We start from the raw sequence: 15837 nt of genomic DNA, 5'->3' as shown, positions 1-15837 counted from the left end.
GGTAAGGTCATCAGGATGTCAGGAATGAATAAACATTGAGGAATGTACACTGATATTAAGATGTTTGATTTTGACAATATATTTTTTACATTTTTCATTAGCTAAATAATATGATAGAATAAAGCAGAAAACAAAAAAAGTACTTAAAGACCTATATATATTTATGTCCAGAAAATACTTCTTCCTTATATGGTCAGCAAATTTCTAAATTCACTTAACCTAATGAATTTAATATGTATCAATTTTGAAAGAGCATCTGGAGGTCATATATCAATGTGTTACAGTACATTAAATCATATCCTGTGATTTAACACAAATGACAGATGTGTGTACAAGGGTCAGATCACTCACCACTTTATCTTCATCACATTTGAAACGTATAATGGTCATCCTGTTCCGCTTCCCATCTGGACACTTCTCTCCGTTGATATACTGCAGGAATAGGACATTGTTCTCCCACTGAAGTCCTGATTCTACCTCACCAAGACTGACATACTGAGAACCATTCTTCATACAGGATGCTGCACTGGAGGGACACTCCCAGGACCCTAAAAAAACATTTAATTATCATGATTTGTCTTAAAGCAAGTTATCATAGTGCATAAAAATATACTATACTTTTAATCCTGTGAAACAGAAAAAAAATAATATTAATGGGTTTTCCTCATAATTCATCATATTCACATAGTCACACAAGAGCATAAGGAAAAATTATGGGGAGTAGTGGTTCAGCATATCATAGCCTGCAATTTTTCTAAACACGAACAATACAAACTTCAAAACTGTTCCCCAAATGCAGAATTTGCTTCACTTTTTCCAAATGTGAAAATACATTTTAGCTTAACTTAAAAAAACACTTCAATATCAAAAGCAAAAAAATATTTTAAATACACAATCCTTCATTTTAAATTCCCTTCTGAAAGTAGAAAGAATTTGTTTTTCTTTCTGGCAAGATTCTTTACAAATGACTCTAAAACGGATCTACCTCAGCATCCTTTCGAAAGATCCCATCCTATAAACTTCCACAACAATATCTAAATATATTCAGCATTCAATGCACAATTCTCTGATTTACAGCTATTCCTGGGAAAAGTACAGAACTTTTAGCAAATTTCCATTCATGTCCTTTGCTTTCATTTTATACATACCTATTTCCCTTAACACTGTAAGAGCTTCCTCTTACTTATCTCGAAGGGAGTATTTTTGCATAGTAACACATACAAATTGAATACTCTTACCATTTTGCTGCACAAGAGACTTGCAGACATTGATGTAATAGCGCTTCTGTGTGCTGCCAATCATTGGTTCAACAACCCAATTGGTATTATGCAGTGACAAAGGTGAAAGATCATAGGAGTTTCCATTTCCATCTCTGTCAGAAATAAACAGGTCAATTATTTTAAAGAATTTCAAAATTTCAAAAACATCTGCTGGACAATGAGTTTCCCAAAAAGTGAGGTACAGTACATGAAGAAAACATGGTAAAAGATTCCCTCCCTTACTTGAATGAGCACTCAATTGTTTTAAATGGAAGGCAGGCAAGTTCTGTGTGCCACTCAAACATGTAGGTGCAATCTAGGGTCTCCTTCAGAAACACAGGTGTTCCCTAGAATGAAAATGATACCCTGTAAGCTGCACAGCCAAGAAATGTTACAAATGCAGTGTCTTAGTAGCAGATGGAGCTGCCAGCCACAAAACCTAATTACACAAATTAAATTGAAATGAGTCAAAAAGTCTGTCCAACATACAGAGAGTAAACAATACACTTCTGGACATTTTGTATTTTGATTTGTTAATACATATTTTGTTTGTTAAATATTCTTCAAATCTTTTCAGTGTTTTAGGCCCTAGTACCTAGAAGCATGGAAAAATAGTAAAGTATTAGTTTTATAAAGCAAATACTGGTAACCTGTAGAGTAATGGAACAAAATCATTTCTGAAAATGCAAGAATTTCACATACAGAGGGTCCATACTAACAGGAAACTCACTTAACAGATAAGATCCTTCTAGGAATATATGTTCTCATTTGAACACAAGCCCATCTGCAAGATACATTCATTTACAGTACATATTTCAAACACTACAGTCTGCATTAAGGCCTGCATAAACACCCTAAATGTGTGTTTCTCACAATTAACTCACATAGTTCTTGCTGTGGTCACAGATGAACACTATGGCTGTGGACCGTTCATAGATTTTGTGACACTTTTCCCCGTTGGTGTAATTAATCATTATTAGCCCATCTTCATAGGTAAGGTTTTGTGTTGCCAATCCTAGAAAACAGCACAGTCAAAGGAACACTTTCTTTGTAGTAGAAACTAGTAAGCAAAACTGGTATAAGTGGTAGCTTGCTAAGAAACAGAAAACCCAAATGTAAAGTCAAATAATTATTAAATACATTCAAGTGGTGAGCTGTGATAGCATGCACTGGCTGTGAATAAATAAATACAGGTTAATTCCATGCTGAAAAATACAAGGGAGAAACAATGTTTTGAACATTGAGCCTTTTTCACATATGAGAGAGTGTAAGACGAAGAGAATATACAGTAGAAGAAAATAAAGGAAAGATTAGGTGTGAATTAACCTTTATGTGTTCCTTTAAATGTTAAGTGCACCTATTGACAGGGTAGGTATACTTAATTCCATCATGTAAATGAAATATTGTTCCCAAGACATACGAAAAGTTTCAAAACTACCTGCAATCCTTGGAAAATCCTGTTGCGCAGTGTCTTCCTGGCAAGATGATGCAGACTCACTGTTTTTGCATTTTTTGGTATGCAGGGGGCTGCACACTGAAAATCGATAATTATACTGCCCAGACTTTACTTCATAATCTTTCCCTGAAAGCTTTGTAAAGTCAAACACGTAGCCACTCCTTGGGTCCCTTACTCTGCAATGATCACCTGTGTTAAATATAATATATATATATATGATGGCCATTTTATGACAATAAAACAACACACATAATACACAGAAACCACTAATTCTTTGCAAAACAACTAAACATGAATGAAACATTGATTCTGCTAATTTCTTTTATCCATCATTAAATTCCAAAACAGACTAAACAGCTATAGAACAAAGAATTGTGTTAAAAAAGTTTATAAACTTTGTATAGACATGGACAGACAATTTCACCACATTCTGTAGATGTGGATAGAATTTGGGGATTTTAGTTATACTGCTTTGATAACAAATCCAAACTAAAGATGCCATGTGGTTTCCTTAAATGTGTACTTTTTTAAAAATGCCAGAGAAAGGAAAATACGCATATCTTTCAAATAAAAGGGCAGTCAGGAAGGCTAAACAACCCCACCATACTCCTATTTTACCTTGAGCCCTGTGGATTGGACATGCCTCAGAGGTTCTCCAAATGAACACATACTCACAGCCATTGAGGCGGTCAAATACAGGGGAACCCTGAAGAGCAACAAAGAATAATTACATCAGACCTTTTGAAATCCAAAATGGACAAGATAGATTTGAGGCTAGTAGAGAAGTGTGATGGTTGTTAAGCCACTTGACCCACCCTCAATGAAAAGATACAGAAAAATAATTCACTCTTGATAGGAAGTGCAAAATAGTAGCTGAAGAATTCACAACTAATGATTAAAATGGTCTGTGTACTCTAAATCAAACTTAGCTTTGTGCAGAGAACACATTTTATTTACTTTAAATTTAAAACAAATCAAATCTGATATGCAAGTCTTTGCAGTTATAATCCAAATAGGTGCTATTCCTCGAGTTTTTAAAAGTGCAGTTCAGTTTCTTAATTTAATTTTTTACTAGAGGTACCAATTTCTACATAGCACATTCTGACTACTATTGGAATCAAACAGAGGCAAAAAGCAATTGTTTTAAAAATTTTCACCACCTATTCACCTAAGGCAAATGCAACCTTGTTTACACTGTTACCTATGTATGGTTAAATACTGGAAGCCATTCACAGGTCAAAAGAATATAAGAAGTGCCAGGATTTGCCACTGGATTTGTCAACAATCTTTGAAGCTACTCTTGGTATTAATGTCCTAAGAAACAGAAAATTTGCTTTAACAACTGATACTGTTTTACTGAAAAGAAAAATGGGTTCATCATTTATCAAAGATTTAGGCACGTTAAGTTAGAAATGCAGATGTTCTCTCCTACAGTTCTTTGTATGGTGATTGATCGCAACTGCAAAAATTTTAAATAAAAAACATCAAACGAAATACTCAAAACGAAAGCCTAAAGACTAAACACAAAGTTTACTTTTGGATACTCTGCTCTGTTGATTTTCTGATTTTTGGTCAGACCTCCTAAAGCTGCAGTTCTTACAGGGGCTGGTTTAGAAGCAGGACTCAAATGTTTTGAAACAAATTTTGGATAGAGATCCATTTCAAGGCACTCTAACAACCCGGCATTTACAACACAGTGCTGTCTTGAAATAAATGTGTGCTGTTCATCTTCCCTTTGCTGATATCAATTCTCTATATTTCTGAGCAAAAATGAAGCTGAATGTTACAATATTGTAATAAGATAATATTGTTACAACTGAAGAAGTGTTGTAAAATTTTGAAACAATGAGTAGCAGCTGAACTGTTTACTGAGCATACAGGATGGTAAACACAAATGATCAAAGGGAATCTTCTGGCGAATTAATTCTGGTGAATCATAATGTAGAATAAACATTTAACACACAAAAAGACAGAATCCAAAGTCACAGGAGAGGGAGATTAGGGAAAGAAGACAAAGATAGACAAATAAGGAATGGAAGTATGCCAGGCCGGAGGACCTTGTTCTGATTAGTCTTGGAGACCTAATTCTAGCTAAAAGTAATAGAAGCTAATAATTTAAACCTTGTTCAAGAATGCTTGCCATCCTATTTTTCAAGAAATTCTGAAGTTTTAGGACTCCATTATTGCAAAATCCAGTGAGGCTAAAAATGTCCTCTCCAAGCTGGTCATGTGTTTTAGAATAGGAATATATATTCCCATTCAATTTTAAGCATCCAGATTCTAGAAAGGGATATTTACCACTGCGTTGTATTCTTTTTATTTAGGGTGCAGGGTATTTCTCTTGTTGGCTTGTTTAAACATTAGATTGCAGGTTTCAGGGTTAGCATTCTGGGCTTTTTGGCATGGTAGAATATTTACCTCCAAGACACCCTGCCTTGTTAATAGTGTATCTTTTGTTGTAGAATATGTGTGTAACATTCTATTGTTTTGTATTCAAGTTTTGTGTTACTGTCTTGTTAAGAAATATTGGTTTATTCACATTTGCCACTGATTTATTACTCTTCCCCAGAGCTGTCTGTGAGAATAAAAAACTCACACGCCAGATCTCATGTACCTCAAATTATACCAATTGCTCAGGTATATCAATGACATCTAATTATTGTATTGCCCACTATCTATTTACTTAACCCCCTATTAACAATATCGTTCAAATGAGGATGAGACCACACACAAACATATAAAAAACCACAAGATTACGTATAAGGATGGAGCAAGCCCACCTGCACAAGCAGTTCTGCTGGATCTGGATGTGCACTGAAACTAAACCATACAGCTTGAGCAGACTTATTGTCCGTATATTATTTGTATTCTAATTAGCCATTTACAGTAAATAATGAATATTCATAAAGAAAAAGAGAAGCCACCATTTATTTTGACTCCTTAACCTCTATTTTCTCCTACCAAGTATTATTTTTTCTCAACCTCTTCGTATTCTGTCTTTATGGAAGCAAACATTAAAGATTGAAAAAAACAACTTACAGGACTGTCATCACACTGAAAGATAATTCGTGTGGAGTAGCGGCTTTGGCCGCACTTGTCTCCATTGAGGTAGACAATGCTGAGGGAGCCGTCTGGAGCTGCCTGAGGGCTGGCCTGAATGTAGCCCAGGTTGAAGCTGTGGTCAGGGAAACTGGCACAGGAACCCAAGGGACCTCCTGAACACAGACAACACTGTTACCAAAGCAAACGGCCTGCACATTTCAAAGACTGCAAGCAACCACAAAGCAGCATTTTTGGAAAAGCCAAGAGCAACCTTTTCTAATTTGACTGAAATTCAGTAATACTGTACGTAACTCTTATATTATTTCAACAATTTTTATGACTTCTGTTGGTATCTTCCTTATATTCAACTGCAGTACAAACTGGATGCTGTCACTGTTGTCTGTCCCAAACCAAACACCTTTAAAATGTTGAATTTCCTATTAATACAAATTGTATTAATTTGTATGAATATATAAAATGATCTGCTGAATTTTGTAATACAAAAAACTAACATTTATTTAAAATATATTTATTGCTAGAATTACTCTTTCCTTACTCTTAATTTTTAAGATCGTTTTACATTTTAATGAGTTAATATGTCACGTGGATACAAATGCAATTAAGCATCTTGTGCACCTTCATTTCATTAAAAAGCTCCTACATTACACCTGTTCAAAATGACATTTATTACACAATACCATACAAATTAACTTATTCTAACCTTAGTCACCCTTATGAAATCTAATGAAGGTGATATTGCCTCTCCTCACCATTTTACTTTTTGCTTAAGTGTTTAGTTTATTAAAGGTCTGAGAAGACATGGTTAAACCATTAATCATTGAAGGGACACACTGAGATAACATTTATTAGAAACATCTATTTTGGTGTGCCGTGATAGTCGTACACCGCAAAGGTTAAACTGTGAATATAGAAGAAATTAAACAATCTAAGGTGAAATACCAAAATAATCAAACTCCCTTTTAAAATAAATAATTAAAAACTTAACTCACCAGGGCAGCCACGCACCAAAGGCAATGGCTTACAGATATTGATGTAAAAAGTCCTTTGTTTTGCATCTGCAGAAGTGTCAATTGCCTGCCAAGGAGCGTCATCTCTACTAAGGTCACTGAGATCATACTCATTGCCAAATGAATCTGAAAACATATCATAAGCTCTGTTTTTAACAAATAATAATTTAGATATTATTTGACTAAGCATGAAATTACAGTAAATTTCAGATGATCTAAAATGATTAGACATCCATTTCTTAAGCCATGTACACTCATTACCCTGTTCTGTTTAAAGTAGAATGTCTACCTCTCCATTGACCTGATATTGTGACACAGATTCAGGGTTTATTGAATAAAATAAACTCTTAGGGACTGTGCCTACATAATACAAATTCATTTTTGTCAAACTGAGCAAATACAGTAACAAAATAAAGAGGATAATACCAAGATGATTTATCCTTCCTAGTTCATGGAAGCCAGAGTGCCATCTCTGAGCTCCTGGTAAATCTAAAACTCTCTATGGCTGTGGCTGGCAATCTGGCCTCTCAAACCTTAAAGGAAATGTTGCAAATGGTGGAAGAAAACATTTAATTTGAGTCAAATCAAAAGGAATATCAATCAAATACAGTATGTAGAAAGTCTTGACCCCCTTGCCTACCACATTTTGCTGTGTTACAACCTCGAACTGCAAAACAGGATTATTTTTTGTACAATTATCAAAACATACTTAACATTTTGATTGGGCACAATACTTTTAATTATAAAATAATGTTTTATGAATAATAGAAAACTGAGAAATCTAACTTGGACAAGTATTCACCTCCCTGAGCATTTAACATTTAGTTGCTTTCCCATTTGCAACATTAACAGCATCAAGTCCTTTGCAGTATATTGTAACCAGCTTTTCACATCTTGCAGATTTAATTTTCACCCTCTCTTATTTCCAGAACTGCTCCAGCTGATGCAGGTTACTGGGGAAGCAGAGGTCCTAGGTTTTGCTCCAGAATCTGCCTATATTTTGCCCTTTCCAAAATGCCCTCTATATTGATAAGCCTAACAGTCCCTGCCACTGCAAAGCAACCCCACAATGTTATGCAGCCACCACCATGTTTCAATGTGGAAATGTTCTTTAGACAGTGATGAGCAGTGCTCTTTTTTCACCAGATATAACACTTGGAATTGAAGCCAATCAACTTAATGTAGTTATTAAATTAACAATTAAAATGATTTTTTGTCTCATCAGACCACAAAATTGTTTCCATATTGTTTCATAGCCTTTTTGCATATTCAAGATAGTACTTCCTGTGAGCTTTTTCAAATGCTTCCTCCTTGCCATTCTACCATAGAGCCCAGATTTGTGGAGTACCTGAGGCATTGTTGACTCACTCACAGATTCTCTCATCTCAGTTATGAGACATTGTAGGTCTTTGAGGGTTGTTTTCGACCTTGTGACTGCTTCTATGACCAATGTCCTCCTTGCCTCGTTGCTGAGTTTTGGAAGACAACCTGGTTGTTGAAGATTCTGAGTAGTGTTATATGTCCTCCACTTCCTGATAATTGATTTAACAGTATTCCCTGGGATGAAGATTTTTAAGATTTTTTAACCCTAAAAACCCTTTATGTTTTTAGCTTCAAACTTGTAAACACATTGCTATTGTGGAGGATGTTGTATGGATCAAAAGGGAAAAAAATATATAAGTCTACTGAGTTTTCCAGTTGTAACACAACAAAATGTGGCAAAATACAATGGGGACAATACTTTCTGCACCCACTGTATGTATGAGTGCAGGGAAAGTAAAATTCTGCTTGAACATTTCACTGTTTATGATTACATTCCCTAACTACTGTCACCGAACTAATGTTTTGCAAGATGGGCACCTGGAAAGCAAGCAGATACAAATCACTAAACACAGGCCAGAAAAACGCATTGGACACAAGACTTCTTTGTGTTCTCAATTTCAGCTTACCAGTGACTTCACAGTTCACAGGGGCAGGAGCACAGGCCAAGGCTGTGTGAACCTCAAAGAAGACATCATGAGTGACATGTGTAGTAGAGCTCATCTCCTCTGTCACCAGATTCAGTGTTCCAGGGTAGATGTCCTGGTCACAGATGAAGTTGATGATATAAGTCTTGCTGATTCCTGTAGGGAAGTGAAGACCAGAGAGTTACTAAACTTGCCTCAACTCTGTTAAAATACAGCACTCCCTAATATTCTTAGAACATCAATATTTAACAGTGACTGTATCATTCCAAGTAACGCCATTAAGCCAGCTGCACAGGAGTAAGGACACATAATAAACAAGACAAATAAAGAGAAATCAGAAGAATGAGAGAAAGGAAGGATGAGCAGAGACATAAGTGGCAGTGATAAAAGTTTTCCTCCTTTTTGTTTTTACATAGAAACCAGGATTTATCCAGGGAAACTGAACATGGAAAGTGTACCAGGGTTTTAAAAAGGGGTTTCCTGTTCTACATTTTGTGGAAATACTGATTTCATATTTGTGAAATTCACAAAAAAAAACTTTTCCTTGCTATGCAATGCATTATTTGGAACAGGACAATAGGTCCCCATTCATTTAGCATCCTTTTCTGTTTCAAAAGACAGATTTAGTCCTGTGCAGAATCCTTGTTTAATAGGATGCAGTTTCCCTCTTTAACATTTTAATTTAATTTGTAAATTTAAATTCAATTTAAAATCAATTCAATTAAATTTAATTTAATTTTAATTTTCTGTGTCAAAATTCTGTCATTTCTATATGTGTTGAAGGCAGAATTGTGTCTCACAGAATTGTAAATACCTGTAAATAAAAGTAGTGAAACATTCTAAATTGTGTATTTGTATAAACTTAAGTTTTATTGTTGCCTGTTCATTACCAAGCTGAGCCGGATACACCAAGATATGTTGTGTTGTGATATGCTGAATACAGGGGTTGCAATTAATGTTAATGTTTATCATTTGTGTGAAAGTACCAGAAACTAGATATTCATGTGGTATCTCTGTATTTCAGAGATATTCAAATACACTCTATTTGTTACAGTATTAACTTTATATATGAAAATGCTTGATCACTTGCAATATTGAGTTAAATATAGGATTACAGTGTAAAATATTTAAATATAGTAAGACATGCAGTAAAATGCATGTCAATATTATGAACAACAATATATATTGACAACTTTTAACAGAAGTTTTTAATAACTTATTCATAGTTCATTCATTTCACATTCATTTATACGAAAAAGACAAATTCCTAATACAAGAAATTGTATATGGCCAATAAAGTGATCTTAGCTATTGTATGAAAATAAATTGAAATGAAGCTTCACATAATAAATGTTTTTCTTTCTAAATTCAATAATTTTGAAAGGAAAGCAAATGCTGATTTTTAGTTTTGTGGCCAAATAGATTTAACATAGTTTTGTCAGCTTTTAATTCAGTTTTTCTATTTCAAATGGTTTCATCTTGCCTCATTATGCTTTACTTTACTGGAGCATCAAAGCAAAACCAAGGTAAAAATGAAAAAAAAACAAAACAATTATGACAAAATTGCCAAGGTAAGATTTACCAAGTTTATAGCTCCACATCAACAGGTAGAATTTCTACAGTCGACATTAAAGCATACTCCACCCTATTATCTCATGTCATTTAATAGGGGAAGTGTCTGCCAAAACTGCCTGACTTCAGTCTTTCCTACCTGTGGCTACATCAAGGTCCCCTTTGTAAGTGAGTGTCAATAGGCCTTCAGTCGAGAACTGCAGAGATTTTGTCACACCAACCGGACCCAGAGGTTTCCCATCCTCAATCTCACACCCAGCAGCTGGCTTGTCTGTTCCACACTCATCTAGTGAATCACATATATTAACCTAGCAACAAAATGAAAAGTAAATTGAATAGTTAGACAACTGCATGATTTCTCTAGTAAATCTACAACAGTTTCAAGCACATTTTTTGCCATTTTATATTGCTGATCTGGACTGGGATGGTAAATGGAAACATTCTGCATCTTTTGAATAACTGGTACCTTTCACAGGAAACAAGACTCTGGGTTGCTTTTAAAATAAACCCAGTACCCAATGATTATTTTGTTCACCGACTACAACGTCTACAGATTAAAATACAAATAATCAACATGAATATGCCACCCAGATTCACAAATTGCTCGTATAACAAGGCTGGGCTTAGTTAATACTTATATTGGGTTACCAAAAGAAAATAAGGACATTCTAAACCAGCACAACAAAACAATGACTAAGGGGCACTGTGTTAAGTGAGAGCTGTCTTTCAGATGAGATAGTATACAGTGGATATCAAAAGTCTACACACCCTTATTGAAATTTCAGCTTTTGTTGATGTAAAAGCTGAAATCAAGACAAACCATTTCAGACCTTTTTCACCTTTTAATAAGATCTTAACCAATAATACTTAAGTGAAAAACAAATGGATCATTTTTAGGAAAAAATAATTAAAAAACTTTCAATGCCTAGGTTGCATAAGTGTGCACCCCCTATATAAAGGGGTTTGTAACTGTGTTCAGATTTAACCAATCCCATTCCAAATCATACATAGGTAATTTGCCTTTAAATGACATGAACTAAAGTGATTCTGATTAGACCTAAATAAAATCAGCTGTTCCATTAGGACTTCCCTAAAGGTTTCTTGGTTGTGTAGTGCAGAGATAACCATGGTCCACAAGGAACTAACAGAAGATCTACAGGATCTTATTGTTGAAAGGTACAGATCAGGAGGGGAATATAAAATAATTCTGAAGGCATAACATATATCATGGAACACTGTGAAGACCATCATTAAGAAGTAGAAGAAATATGGCACCAGGACATTGCAAAGATCAGGACATCCCTCTAAAATCGATGACCGGGCAAGGAGAATGCTCATCACAGAGGCTACCAAGAGGCCAACGGCAACCTTAAAGGAGCTGCAGGAATGGCAGTAACTGGCCACTCCCTGCATATTACAACCATTTTGTGTATTCTCCACAAGTCTGAGCTGTGGGGTAGGGTGGCAAGACAGAAGTCATTTCTCACAAAAAGAACATCCAAGCTTGTACAACTTTTGCAAGAAAACACATTCAATCTCCCAATCTCACACCATATGGAAAAATGCCTTATGGTCTGATGAGACCAAAGTAGAACATTTTGGCCTTAATTACAAAAAAAATATGTTTGGCGCAAAGCCACACAGCTAATCACCTAAAGAACATAATATCCACTGTCAAGCATGGTGGTGGCAGCATCATGATATTGATCTGCTTCTCTTCAGCGGGAACAGGGGCTCTGATCAGGATACAGGGGAAAATGAATAGGTCCAAATATCAAGATATTTTGGTACAAAATCTGCTGCCTTCTGCCAGAAAACTAAAGATAAGAAGAATTTCACCTTTCAGCACGACAATGATCTGAAGCACAAGGCAAACTCAACCAAGGCATGGCTTAGAAAAAGGAAGATTAATGTCCTGGAATGGTCCAGTCAGAGCCTGGACCTCAATCCTTTAGAAGATATGTCGACTGACCTAAAGAGGGCTGTGCACAGGAGATGCCCTCGCAATTTGACTGAGCTTGAACTCTTCTCCAAAGAAGAGTGGGATAAAATTGCAAAATCCCGGTGTGCTAAATTGATAGAGACCTATCCAAACAGATTTACTGCTGTAATCAAAGCAAAAAGGTTTTTTCGGAAAGTATTAGTTAAAGGGTGTGCACACTTATGCACCCGTGGCATTGAAAGTTTTTTATTTTTAATTATTTTTCCTAAGAATGATTGATTTTTGTTTTGCTTAAATATTGTTCGTTACAAGATCTTATTAATGGTGAAAAAAGATCTGACATGATTTAAGTTGATTTCAGCCTTTACATCAACAAAAACTGAAATTTCAATAAGGGAGATAAGACTTTTAATATCTGCTGTATCAAAAAAACTCTCCATGCTATCACAAAATACATATTTGTTTGACTTTTTTCAAAATCAAAGGAAAAATCCAGTAACAGGCTATAAAATTGATCTGGCTAAGACTCTTCTATCACAATTAAATTCAATCGTCTGTTTCCCATCTTCAAGATCAATAACATAATTGCAACTGAACCTCTTAGACATATGTTCTGTAGTCAAAAGTACAAGTTACAAGTATGCACAGAAAATGCATATTTGTGGCAGGATTCACATCATCATCAGTGTTAAAACTGACACAATTTTTTGTTTTGCAGAAATTTATTTTTTCTAATATACCTTGAATTTTTTCCCATTTCCTAAAGCTTCATATCCGGTTTTGGAAGCAAGAGGCTGCAGGTTGAATTCAAACCCAGTGCTTGGATCTTTCAAAGTGCAAGTCTAAAATAAAGAGAAATTTAGGTTATTTTTCCCCTCTGAAGGAGACAAACCACCTCTAGGGACAGATAAAGAAAGATGTGTTCATTGGAGTATCCTAAAGATCATTTATTCCATGTAATTTGCTTTCGCACCATAACTGACATGCTTTATGCTCACAACATCCAGAAAAAGAGAAGCCATTTCACAATAAATCATTCATACATTTGCCTAATTTGTATCTCTCTGCTCACTCAACAAGTTCTTTTAAAGTTTAACTTAAAGTTTAATTTAAACGTAAAGTTTTTAAGTGCAGGGATCTTCTGATTAATTACACTGCGTGAAAACCAAAAGGTCTGCTGCTATGGTACAACAAAAGCAGGCAATCTTTTCTAAACTAAAATCAAGCATAAATATGTAAATAAAAGCATGGCAAAAAATCATTAAAAATAATGAACTTTTAGGTGTATTTGTTGTGTGAACTGAATTATTTTAATTACATAAAGCTAAAAACACAAACATGACAAAAATATTTTCACACTTACATTACTCTCCTCAGAGGTGGAGATGACACATGCAGCTTCAGTTTCCCACAGAAAGGTGGCAGTACAGTTCTGATTCATGAGGAAACGAGGGCCAGAAGACTGAGGAAACAAATGGTGCACACCATGATTCCTTGAACAGAGTTTTTAACTAAATATCCCTTTCTTAGCATTTTTAGTATTAAACTTTAATTTAACATAGATTAAGTTTAACCTATGCTTAGTTTTCTTGATCTTCTGTTCCCCCTGTCACATGCAGTATCCTGTGCCAGAAAAAAAGATTTCAAACTTCCAGAATGAAATCAGTGTTTTACTTAAAGGTTTAGGTTAAATAAACAGCTAGAGGACCCTGCAGCTGTCGGGAACAGCAAACTTGAACGTGGACAGTTTCTAGGTTTTTCATCAGATACTATGACTAATATTTCTGCATATCTGAGACTACCAAAGGCTAAAATTTAGATTAGACCAAACTTTAAGCTAAACTGTAATAAGACCAAATGCCTACTCAATTACTTTATAAAATGTTTGTAATTTCTGATTGAAATCAGAAACATTAATGATGGTTTTGAAAAACCATGATCATTTGAAACTCATGTTAGGAATGATACTTTCTTCTACCTGCATAACTCTGTTTGGTTAGGACCCCTGGCTCTACATTTCTAATGCTGCAATATTGAATCATGTCTTTATTTAATCAAAATTACCCTAATGTAATGCTTTACTGACTGGGGATTCAATATGTCCTGGATTCTACCGTTTGCACTTTAAACCAGCAAATCTGCTGTCCTCTCTCAATTCTCACTGTTAAATTTTGATAGGACTATACAGTTATCCTGCTCATACAGTATATAAGGTACTGCATGGTTTCAAGGGTATCTTAAGGACTTGTCACACAAGTATCGTCCAATTCATTATCTGCTAATCCACGTCCAGTTTTACTCCAACTCAGACTAAACTCCACACAATATGACAGACTTTCTCAGGTGCAGAACCAAATCTGTAAAACTCACTGCTCAAATGGACAGACAAGGGCATCAAGTCAGTTTTGTTTATGTATGTAAAGTCATGGTGAATTATTACATGAAGTCTACAAACTTCTTTACAGTATTACTAAATTATACTGATTTTGCAAAGATTATGTACATAAATAAGACTCCACCTTCTTTTTGACATAGTTTTAGAAGTTTCAGTATAAAGCTTTTTTTAAATAAAGAATTAAACTTTTGGCAGAATTAAAAATTAACTAATTTTGTCAATGCTGGACAGAACAGTAAACCATGTAACTAAATTTATCTCCTGTTCTATGTTTTACACGTCCATTCTACTACAATTTACTGTAATAAAAAGAGAAAATAATTGTCTTGGGGGTAAAACAGGGTGAAAGATTGGTTAACTGTCACAGTGCACTTACCAGAATCCCCCTGGAACAGACCAAGTGGATGCGTGTGGTGTACGCCATCCTGTTGCCATCCTCGTTGACACATGCAGAGCCATCACTGTATTCCAAGAGAAGGTGGTTTTCATCTTCAATCATCGGGCCCTTCTTGGCAATTCCCAAATTGCTAACAGAAACTTTCTCAACCATTATGCCCTAAAGTAACACACAAAATACACCCTTGAGAAAAGTGTTTCAGGAGTCATTTATTAAATTATTTCACTATACTGTATTTTTTTTACTAAACAAATATAATTTCCAAGAAGTGCTTCCAAGACATGAATACCAACAGAGAGAATTATATTCAGATTCCATTACGTTATTGAACTGACCTCCTGTACTTCATACTTCATCTCGCAGACAGAAGCATAGCGATCACATCCTGGTATGTGGTTCAAAGGACGGCACACATTAATGTAATATTTTCTCCGGTTGCCTGGTTGAGAACTGTCCATTGCTTGCCAGTTTTCATCGCTACCTTCAGACTTGGACAAACTGAATTAAAGAAAATAAAGGTGATTCTGCTTTTGAAGAAATGGAAAGCAGCCAAATACCAGCTTTGTCTGGAGCATGACAAAAATAATTGACACAGCATATACAAATTAAAAAACATGAGAAAAATACAGAGAAAATAGAGGGTACTATATATACTCATTAAACATCAGAAAGGCTACAAACCCTACTACTTATCTACTTTGTTTTTTTATAGGAACCAGGCTATTGGTTGCAACAACATGGCTGGGTAGTGTCTCCCACAATGATTAAAAAAAGAGACT

At 35.1% G+C, this 15837-nt stretch overlaps 1 protein-coding gene across 1 annotated transcript in view; it reads right to left on the bottom strand.

Annotated features, from left to right (window-relative positions):
- The window catches only part of igf2r (insulin-like growth factor 2 receptor), a 96938-nt gene that overhangs the window by 41972 nt on the left and 39129 nt on the right, over positions 1-15837 (bottom strand). The window contains exons 18-31 of the mRNA XM_015345087.2: positions 15394-15556; positions 15038-15217; positions 13630-13728; positions 13007-13108; positions 10464-10632; positions 8735-8908; positions 6768-6911; positions 5755-5930; positions 3334-3421; positions 2698-2904; positions 2144-2274; positions 1503-1606; positions 1239-1372; positions 352-548 (exon numbers count right to left, since the gene is read on the bottom strand). Of these exons, the coding sequence (XP_015200573.2) occupies positions 352-548; positions 1239-1372; positions 1503-1606; positions 2144-2274; positions 2698-2904; positions 3334-3421; positions 5755-5930; positions 6768-6911; positions 8735-8908; positions 10464-10632; positions 13007-13108; positions 13630-13728; positions 15038-15217; positions 15394-15556 (2068 nt within the window). The remainder of the gene's footprint in view (positions 1-351; positions 549-1238; positions 1373-1502; positions 1607-2143; positions 2275-2697; positions 2905-3333; positions 3422-5754; positions 5931-6767; positions 6912-8734; positions 8909-10463; positions 10633-13006; positions 13109-13629; positions 13729-15037; positions 15218-15393; positions 15557-15837) is intronic.

Source organism: Lepisosteus oculatus, chromosome 2, assembly GCF_040954835.1.
Source record: "Lepisosteus oculatus isolate fLepOcu1 chromosome 2, fLepOcu1.hap2, whole genome shotgun sequence".
Taxonomy (NCBI): domain Eukaryota; kingdom Metazoa; phylum Chordata; class Actinopteri; order Semionotiformes; family Lepisosteidae; genus Lepisosteus; species Lepisosteus oculatus.
The sequence above is the reverse complement of the archived record's forward strand: the minus strand, read 5'-3'. Positions and strand labels throughout refer to the sequence as shown.